Source organism: Priapulus caudatus, unplaced genomic scaffold (assembly GCF_000485595.1).
Source record: "Priapulus caudatus unplaced genomic scaffold, Priapulus_caudatus-5.0.1 Scaffold288, whole genome shotgun sequence".
Lineage (NCBI taxonomy): Eukaryota > Metazoa > Priapulida > Priapulimorpha > Priapulimorphida > Priapulidae > Priapulus > Priapulus caudatus.
This window is the reverse complement of record NW_014577349.1, coordinates 148,419-158,418: the sequence shown is the minus strand read 5'-3', so window position 1 is coordinate 158,418 and position 10,000 is coordinate 148,419. Positions and strand designations below refer to the sequence as shown.

General features: G+C 48.3%; 2 protein-coding genes and 1 long non-coding RNA gene across 3 annotated transcripts in view; 1 reads left to right on the top strand and 2 right to left on the bottom strand.

Annotated features, from left to right (window-relative positions):
• LOC106808581 overlaps positions 1-10,000 on the top strand; it is a 73,513-nt gene that overhangs the window by 37,768 nt on the left and 25,745 nt on the right. The window lies entirely within an intron of this gene.
• Positions 95-2,923, bottom strand: LOC106808586. Its single transcript, XR_001393791.1, has 3 exons — positions 2,869-2,923; positions 1,429-1,782; positions 95-1,012 (listed from the first exon to the last, which is right to left on the bottom strand). It is a non-coding gene; the product is annotated as an uncharacterized LOC106808586 (long non-coding RNA).
• Positions 5,922-9,026, bottom strand: LOC106808585. Its single transcript, XM_014811352.1, has 3 exons — positions 8,922-9,026; positions 7,467-7,768; positions 5,922-6,963 (listed from the first exon to the last, which is right to left on the bottom strand). The coding sequence occupies exons 2-3, from the start codon at positions 7,760-7,762 to the stop codon at positions 6,702-6,704; spliced, it is 558 nt and encodes a 185-aa protein (XP_014666838.1). The 5' UTR covers positions 7,763-7,768; positions 8,922-9,026; the 3' UTR covers positions 5,922-6,701.

Below are 10,000 nucleotides of genomic sequence, written 5' to 3'. Positions count from 1 at the left end.
CTTGTAGGATTTTCTAACACCTATTATATAAAACTTTTATAAAAGTTTTGCGTAACGAGAGAAAACGAATAAGATTTTCGTTAGTGTTTGTTATTTTATTCTCGAATCCACGCGAAGCAGGAGATCGAGCATACATGAATAAACGGTAATTTATATTAACACACACGTATACACGCATATATGTATATATTTCTATATCATAAATATACATATATATATATATATATATTTCTATATATTCACGTACAGAATGACTGCCACAGCAGATTTCATTTCTAGTAACAAGTGAACGATATCAATTAACAGCAATTGTAACATTTAGAAGGCCATCTAAAAAACTTCGAGTTTTTTGTACATTTCACACGTAATATCAATATTACAAAAATCCCGCCCGTTTCCTCCCCGCAACCATGGTGCATTCTTCCATCGTGAGAACATCGCTGGAATGCTATTTACAGTGTGCGCCTATATAGACATGCGCAATTAAGGAGCCTTGACCTTTAACCACGTCCTTGACTCGATGTTGACTCTCCCATCGCGCGGAATATCGACGAAAACTCGCGAGATTCTTGGATCGTCTGCGATGTTTGCGTTGCGATTTTTTTCGCGCCTAATTTCTCACGCAAACAAATTTGTCACGTTGGAGGATGTTTTTGGAATTCCTACTGTGTTTGGGCGAATTGGCATGTAGTTGTAAAATGCGTATCCCGCGTATATCAATGCATATCGCTTTCAGGAATCTCGCAGACTCGCAGTTTACCATCGCTGTGCGTTGCTTCCGTTCCTATTAGCTCCTCGCGTTCGTTGTTCCGGTTCCTGTCAGTCCCTTATGTTCGTTTCTTCCGGTTTCTGTGGGTCCTTCGGTTTTGTTCTTTCGGTTCCTGTTGGTCCATCGGAGCGTTTCATGTTTCCGGTCTAGTGTCCGTAACCGTACACACTCTGGTATCCGATGATGGGGCCGGACTCGCTGTAGCTGTACAGCTTCTTGGGCTGGTAGTACTTGTGTCCCTCTCTGGAAAATAAGTGCGAAATATTTTGTTAAGAGTGTGAAATATCATCAGCTTAAAAGTAGTGTCCGTGAGTGTTAAAAACTAACTTTTCATTAAATAGGATTTCAACTTTGCGCCATGTTAAAGGATACTGCGGTAAAATGTAACGCAGGAAAATGCTGCCCGACGCGTAAATATATAAGTAATCAGAGAATACAGTGAGTAAAGACGTTGTCTCGAAAGCTTGCTCTATACTATGTGTATCTAGAATATGTGAAAAATGTGACACCGTATATTTTTATTTTTATTCGAATCTCATGAATTAATTGGTGCCGTGTGCTTTTCTCTAATTTATATAATATATAAACATATATTTATATATATACATACATACAGGGACTCTAACGAACACTTTACACTGCTGCCACCTGGTTGTCACTTACGCGTATTGATACTGGTAGCCTCTTGTCTTGGCTGCGCTCTCCTGCGCATTCGCGTGGTCGTGCGCGTACAGGGATCCGTACGCTCTGCCGTTCTTGGCGAAGTTCAATGCGCTGCTCCTCTGTCCGTGACCTCCGAGATGACCTCTCTTCACAGGACCGTATATTGTGGTAGTGTAGTAGCCGGGAGACTGCGTGTAGCCGCCATGACCATAGCCAGCGTTGCCGCCGTAGCCAGCGTTGCCGCCGTGGCCAGCGTTGCCGCCGTAGCCGCCGTGGCCAGCGTTGCCGTAGCCGTGAGAAGCGACGGCGACGGTGAATAGGAAAGCGAGCGCGATGAAAATCTTCATGATCTACAATAAACGAACGATAGAATTAGCGATGCACTAAAGAGGGGTATATATATATATGTACACACACACACATATATATATATAATATATATATAGAGAGAGAGAGAGAGAGAGAGAGAGATAGAGAGGGGGGGCGAGAGAAAGAGCGCGAGAAAGAGAGAGAGAGCGAGGGGGGAGAAAGAGAGAGAAATATGGAAAGTGAGTGGAGAAGAGAGAGCGGAGCGCGATAGATGAAAGGGAAAGGCACAGGTAGCAGGGAGAATTTGGACGTATCCGTAATGACAAGCACACGAGGAGCAGGGAGATCGAGGAACGCAGACCTAGAGAAAAGTACGATGGAGCACGACGGGTGTAAAACACCACAGTACTGTCAGCCTCATATATCGCACATATTGCCGCATACAACATAGGCGAGAGAGAGGGGAGGGAGAGGGAGAGAGATGGAAAGAGAGAGAGAGAGAGGGGAAGAGAGATGGAGAGAGAGATGGGAAGCCGAGAGAGAGAGATAGAGAGGGCGCGAGAGAGAGAGAGAGAGAGAGAGAGAGGAGAGACGAGGAGAGAGAGGAGGGAAGAGAGAAGAGGAAAGATAGAAGAGATAGAGAGAGAGAGTGTGAGAGTGGAGAGAGAGAGAGAGAGAGATGAGAGAGAGAGAGAGAGAGAGAAGAGGAGCGAGAGAGAGTGGAGCGAGAGAGAGAGGAGAGAGAGATGAAGCGAGAGTGAGATAGAGAGGAGTGTGAGAGTGAAGAGAGAGAGAGAGGAGAGAGAGAGAGAGAGAGAGGAGACGTGACGAGAGAGAGAGGATGAAGCGAGAGCGAGATAGAGAGGAGTTGAGAGAGAGGAGAGATGGAGAGAGAGAGAGACAGAGAGGAGACGAAGAGAGAGAGAGAGGAGGAGAGAGAGAGAGAGAGAGAGAGCGAGAGAGAGAGATGAAGCGAGAGCGAGAGAGAGAGAGTGAGCGAGAGCGAGATAGAGAGGGAGTGTGTGTGAGAGAGAGAGAGAGAGAGAGAGAGAGAGGGGGTGGGAGTGTGTGTGAGAGAGAGGAGTGGAATACACTATGTTGCTCACGATGACACGGCGTGTACTTACGTCGCTGCAGGAATCCGATGGTGAGACAAGAGCAGCTGAGGTGGTTGCGATGACTGACTGCCGGAGCCAGCCACAGCTTATATAGCAAACCGCCATCACACTTGGCACGGTTTCTTCTCGCGCTGATTGCTATTGTTTTCTGTGCAAGCCTCCGCGTAGGGGGCTGAAAACGTTTGCCAACTAGTTAGAACCGTCATATCGCAATCGTGAATTTTTGGTTTACTTGCGCAAGATACGTCGACAAAGGCGCGCATGTTCGTGAAAATTTGGAGCGCCGTCGAAAGTGAATTGTTGCGCAAACATTTTGCCCACCAATTCTTCGCGAGAGATTCGATTATTTATCGTTCGACTCGCGTTGTTCATCTGTAAGTGGAATTGTGACGACACGGGCCGCTCCGATTTTCATCCCGCTTACCGCAAAGTCTTCCCGATCAACCGTATATGGTGTTTTTTTTAACGCAGCGTTTGCGCATGTCGTACATAACACGCTTCTGCTCAGAATTCTCCGAAATCTCCTTTCTATAGGCCGTCAAGCGCACACGCCAGCCACCGCCACGCGACAAAGGCAGTATTCTGTTGTCGGGCTATAGAGTGTATAGGCTCATTGATTGCGTTTTCACTTTCTCTGTGGGTCAGCGTCTGAAAATAATGGCAATGTAAACGGGAGCTGTGTGTGTGTGTGTGTGCGGTGCGTGCGTGCGTGCGTGCGTGCGTGCGTGAAGTGCGTGCTCGTGCGTGGCGTGTGTGTGTGAGCCAGGCGTCGTGCGTGCGTGCGCGTGCGTGCCCGTCGGACGCGGCGTCGCCCTGCTGCGCCAGCTCGTTCCGTCCCGTCCGGCATGCTGTGCGTCGTGCGTTGCGTTGCGCGATGTGTTTTGTGCGTGCGTGCGTGGCGTCGCCTGTGCGTGCGTCGCGTGGCGTGCGTGCGTTGCTGTTGAGTGTGTGTGTCGTGTGTGCGTGCGTGCCGTGGTGCGTGCGATGCGTTGCGCTTGCGTGAGCGTCGCGCTGTGCGTGCGTGCGTGCGTAGTGTGTTGTTGTGTGCTGTGTGTTGTGTGTGTGTGTGTGTTTACGTCGGGATCTACAATGCTGTCGAGATCAAGCGCATAGCATCAGCTGATATGTCGCGTTTAAATATTCTGCTGTGTGCTATTGGGCAGTCGGCTGCTTGTACACGCGTGTGGTCTTCTTTGTACGTACGTGTATAGTGCGCGCCGCGCGCTGGCGTGTACGGCGTGCTCGCGTGTTTGTGCCGTGTGTGCGGTAGTCTTTGTAAGCCGCGTGTCTGCTTGCTTGTCATGTTTGCTGAAGTTTACCCTCACTGGTTGCTCTATCATTATCCCGCGCGCGTGTATAGTCGTGTGTTGTGAGGCCTCGCAGGTCCTCTCTTCTCCTCTCTCTCTCTCTCTCTCGTCTACTCGCTCTCTCTCTCTCTCTCTCTCTCTCTCTCTCGTCTCTCTCTCTCCTCTCTCTTCCATAGTCTTCTACTTCTATTTGTCTTCAGATAAACCTCCGCAACTGTAGAGATCCTTCGGAAAATAACGTTTACGATCGAATTTTCCCCGCAAAATAAGGCAAACCATTAAGTTATTCACCGGAGTTAAAGAATGCAATCGACGACGTGTGCCAATTCTTTCTGCTCTCTGTCTCTCTTCTCTCTCTCTTCTCTCTTCTCTCTCTTCTCTTCTCTCTCTCTCTCTCTCTCTCTCTCTTCTTCTCTCTGCTCTCTCTCTCTCTCTCTCTCTTCTCTCTCTTTCTCTCTCTCTCGTCTCTCCTCTCTCTCTCTCTCTCTCTTCCATTTCTATCCCTCTCTCTCCGCGCGCCGCACTCTCTCACTTCTGTCTCCCTGTCTCTTTCCCTCTCTCGCACTTCCGGCGCGCGCAGTTTCTCTCGCTCACTCACTCTCGCGCTTTCTCTCGCTCACTCACTCTCGCGCGCGTCCTCTCAATCGCTCAGTCTCTCTCTCACTCTCTCTCTTTCTCACTCACTCTCTCTCTCTCTCTCGCCAGCCCGTAAGCATCAGCCGATGACCTGCGAATCTAGCGCAGTGTTCCCTTTTCCGATCGACAGTGTTGGTGGTGATAATGCTGACGTGATAGCGCTGTCATTGTTGTAGGGATATTCCGGCGGCTCGCGGCCGCGGGTGGCGGCGGATCAAGCAATTATGATTCCATTCAAGCAATTTTCCACGTGCGGCTCGACGCTGTGTCCCGTTTGACCGCAACGCGCGGTCCAGTTCTGTCAGCTGTTGCTAGCGCATGCGTCGGTGATGTGTAGTGTGTGGGAGGGGGTGGGTATATATATTTAGGTGAAGATGATACTTGCGGCATTGGTTAGGATGCTGCAGCAGCAGACGAAGGGAGCACGGAGTGGTATGAGTCCGTGAGCGCGCGCGCGCGCGCTGTGTGTGCTGTTGTGTTGTGGCGTGTTCTGGCGCGCTCGCGTTGGTGCTGTGTGTGTGTAGTGTGTGTGTGTGTGTGTGTGTGTGTGTGTGTGTGTGTGTGTGTGTGTGTGTGTGTGTGTGTGTGTGTGTGTGTGTGTGTGTGTGTGTGTGTGTGTGTGTGTGTGTGTGTGTGTGTGTGTTTGTGCATACGTACACCATGAGCACTGTATAGCGTGCCGAATGTTTGATATTTAATGTTGTGCCGCATAGGACTTAGTTGTCGTTTTATGAGCGAAAGTCATGGAAAGTACGCTCCTCATCTAGCCGATATCTATGCGCGCGTGGTAAATAGAAATTACATTGCTCGTCCTTGTCATATTTCAAAGAAAAGTTAACATTTTTCTCCAATGTAATCTGAAGTCTGGAAATAAATAATGCGTTTTTGTGTGGGCACGCTTCGCTATTCGAATTTCGAATCGACAGTCGTGATTGTTCGGCAAAAGTCGTGATTGTTCGGCAAAAGTCGTGATGTTCGGTAAAAATCGTGATGGTTCGGCAAAAGTCGTGATTGTTCGGCAAAAGTCGTGATTGTACGGCAAAAGTCGTGATTGTTTGGGAAAGGTCGGGATGAAGTGGGGCGCTGCTATAAGATTATCGTATACAAACAATGCTCGTGTATCGGTTTGCAATGATTGTTTTATTACGCCTACACCGTCACTTCAATTGAAATGAATTTTGTATAAAAAATACTCCTCGTCGTCGCGTATACTGTATAAAAAACACACACCACACACACGACACATCGCACGATCACAGGCTGGTATTCTGATTTTCATCATAACTTAATTAAGCAATTGTAACATTTATAAGGCCACGGTAATAATAGTATAATACATACATAAACCATAATATTCTACCACCAAAGTGCAGTGCCATTTATCTGTACATAGCAAGGGTTCGTCATCACAGTCCTTAACACGTGTAGTGACGCGGGTACGTCATATTATAACTTATTTGACACCCGCGTCTTTCGCCTCGTGGTATTTTTTCGCTGGTTACGTACAAAACATCATTCACGAAGAACGGTAAGTCTTTGGTCTTTGTCATTATAAAGTCAAAAGCGAATACGCCCAGATTAGTTGATATCGCTGGTACAAGCTAGTAGGTTTTTCATTCGTGTAGGCTAGAAATGGATGCAGCATTTAAAATTGACAGCTTCATTGTAACTTACTAATTTCTTCGTAAGAATGTTCCGAATTCGAGTCTAGGTTAGAGCGGCTTGTGCTCCCGGGATTTTTTTACCGGTCGTCTTATATAAATTCTCGGATCTGTAGCTGTATGGATCTATAGACCGGCAGCATTGACTCAACTATACTGGCGAAAATTGTCAAATTATAATTTTTCTTTCTAAATGAGATCCGAGCTGGGCGTCCAGTTCGTTGTCTGTTCCACCTTTCTAGTGACGGTAGCTGTAGCTGGGAGCAGCATATCCGTAGCTGCGGGATGGGGCGGCATTGCCATAGCTGCGGGATGGGGCGGCATTGCCATAGCTGCGGGATGGGGCAGCGTAACCATATTCGCGGGCTGGGGCGCCATAGGCATCCTCGTGCGCCGGGGCTTCGTAGCCGTTCTCCTCATAGACGTCCTCGTATCCGATGATGGGGCCGGACTCACTGTAGCTGTACAGGTTCTTGGGCTGGTAGTACTTGTGTCCCTCTCTGGAAGATGAGTGACAATGTTATTAGGGATCCGATGTTGTCGAGAATTTGGCGTTTTTTTGTAAATACAGACAAACGTGTTTGTCGTTATCTCCTTATTGCATTCGAAAATTAAAGTAATCAAACAAATATAATACATAACGAAATGCAAGTATATATATACATATATATGTGTGTGTGTGTGTGTGTGTGTGTGTGTGTGTGTGTGTGTGTGTGTGTGTGTGCGTGCGTGTGTGCGTGCGTGCGTGCGTGCGTGCGTGCGTGCGTGCGTGTGTGCGTGTGTGTGTGCGTATGTGTAGAAAGCAATCGGACATTGCCGTCTCGCTTGCGGCAATGGTTGTTAGTAGGCCATGATTAATATTGACAGCAATCTATCTACGTAGATTTTATGGCAACCAGGATTTCATACGGTGTACGCTGAATTTCGCCTAACCTTGGTTCGCCAACGCAAGGCGGAAATACGCACCAGAAATCGACACTGCTGCCATCTGGCTGCTACTTACTTGTACTGGTACTGGTAGCCTCTTGTCTTGGCTGCGCTCTCCTGAGCCTCAGCGAGGTCGCGCGCGTACAGAGATCCGTGGGCGGTTCCGGTCTTCTGGAAGTTCAGCCCGCTGCTCCTCTGACCGTGTCCGGCGAGGTGACCTCTCTTCACGGGGCCGTAGCGGGAGGTGACGAAGTACTCTGGCGCGCGCGTGTAGGTTTGCGGTCTCTCGTAGCCGTAGTCGGCCGTCGGTTGCCGGTATTCGGATGCGTAGGCGACGGCGCAGAGAAGCGCGAGACAGACAAGTACCTTCATCGTCGTCTGCAAGTGAATGTTGTGAATTGTAAGTGAATGTTGTGAATTGCAAGTGAATGTGTGAACGCTCGCACGCAACCACGCACGCACGCACGCGCGTACGCAAGCGCTCACTCGCTCGCTCGCTCACTCACACTCACTCACTCACTCACTCACTCACTCGCTCACTCGCTCACGCACTCACTCACTCACTCATGCACTCACTCACTCGCTCACTCACTCACTCACACACTCACTCACTCACGCATGCACTCACTCACTCACTCACTCACTCACTCACTCACACACTCACTCACTCACCCACTCACTCGCCCACTCACTCACTCACTCGCTCACTCACTCGCCCACTCACTCACTCACTCACTCACTCACTCACTCACTCACTCACGCACTCACTCACTCGCTCACTCACTCACTCACTCACGCACTCACTCACTCGCCACTCACTCGCCCACTCACTCGCTCGCTCACTAACCGATTAGATCGCGAATTATCCACATTATAACTAGCTAAAGATTTTTCGCAATGAAATGTCTATTGTCTGCAAACTATTGTCACGCGCTAGCGAGTAATAATTCATACGTTACTGCTTAAGATTTTGTAGTTCTTCTTTATAGTTTATCAAAGATGTACTTGTTATCGATATCTCACTTTACGAAAACCACTTTATCTAACATCGTGTCTGCCTTGCATATCAGGCTTACTTCATAACATTATCTAGAATTTGAAATCGGGTTAGCTAATTCAATAGCGCACATATAAAATGTGGCTGCATCAGTGAAACCGTGCGCGCGCACACACACACACACACACACACACACACACACACACACACACACACACACACACACACACACACACACACACACAAAATGCAGAAACGCGGGCTAGAGAAGATGTAATAAGTAATAATACACCATAATATAAGTAAGTAACGCGGGGCCAGCTCTGATTTATTCGAATTCGGTCATAGATATCAAGCGTAGATTATAGGGAATAATGTACTTTTATCTAGACACGATACCCACATGAGACAGGATTTTCTATCATCTACTCCTACTAGCTATATATATTATGCATAGTACATATACATATACCGAGTCAGGGTATCTTATCTAAGGCTAGAGTTGCACAGTGACTCGATCCTGTTTCTACTTACGGTTGCGTTGGATGCTCTTCTGTTTGTTGCTGGTGACGCTGGATGGAGTCGACTGACTGGATGCCGACGTCTTGCGTCGATCGTGCGTTATATACTCGCCCGAGCGCAATCTTGACACGGATTCCAGCGCTGGCTGAATCTCTCAATTGTTGCCCCTCGAAGACGCGCCGCCACGCGCACACGGCGCCCGCGCATGCGCGCTGGCTCTCACCTTGCCCGAGCAATAGATACTGCCGCTATTGACCACCATAGTCCCGTAATCTCATTCGAGCGGGATTTTTCGCATGCGGAATAAGACAATAGGGTATTATTGTGGGGACGCTGCGTTAGAGGGGAAGTGGGGCAGAGACGCCTTTGCGGCGTTGTTATATGGTGGCAATCACCGGCGATGATCAATGTCAGGCTTTCGATTTCCGCGGGCCAGCTTATTTTGGGTGTCTATGGGGTGGACGGCGCAGTGCGGACGGCTGCTAGGCATGCGTGTGTCCGATGCAGGTGCTGGGTTTGCCTGGACCAGCCCGACTACTAGAGACGGAGCGTGTCCTATAGCAAATAACAAAGCATGCGCCTGTGTGGTGTGGGTGTTTAACTGGGCCATGTGTGGTATAGGTAAAGGGCGAACCGAGGGAGCTCGCAGAAGATGAGGCAATCTGTGTGCTGACCATCTAATCTTACTCCTCTTCATCTGGGTCATAAGAGTGCATGTGTCACAATAGTCGAATGTAATAATAATGATGAATAATATAATAATAATAATAATAATAATAATAATATAATAATAATAATAATAATAATAATAATAAATAATAATAATAATGAGTGAAGTCACGAAGACGGGTTGTCACGCTTGCCGCCCCTCCCCCTTGAAACGTCACCCCCTGTCTCGGAATCGGCAGTCTCGTGGCATTGGGAATTATCAGTGGATCAGAACTATCGCATAATCCGGTGATTATGACAAGGGTGTCATTCGATTGTCTAGACCAACCAACTTGGTTTGCTGCAGCGACGTCTCTCCTCCATCTCTGCTCTTCAATCTCATGCTCTCTCACGACACTTTCTCACTTTCACTAGTCATCGTG

Coding starts and splice junctions, on each gene's coding strand:
- LOC106808585 (XM_014811352.1), bottom strand. CDS start 7,762: ATGAAGGTACTTGTCTGTCTCGCGCTTCTCTGCGCCGTCGCCTACGCA. Junction 6,964..7,466: donor GGCTACCAGTACCAGTACAA/GTAAGTAGCAGC, acceptor CTCATCTTCCAG/AGAGGGACACAAGTACTACC.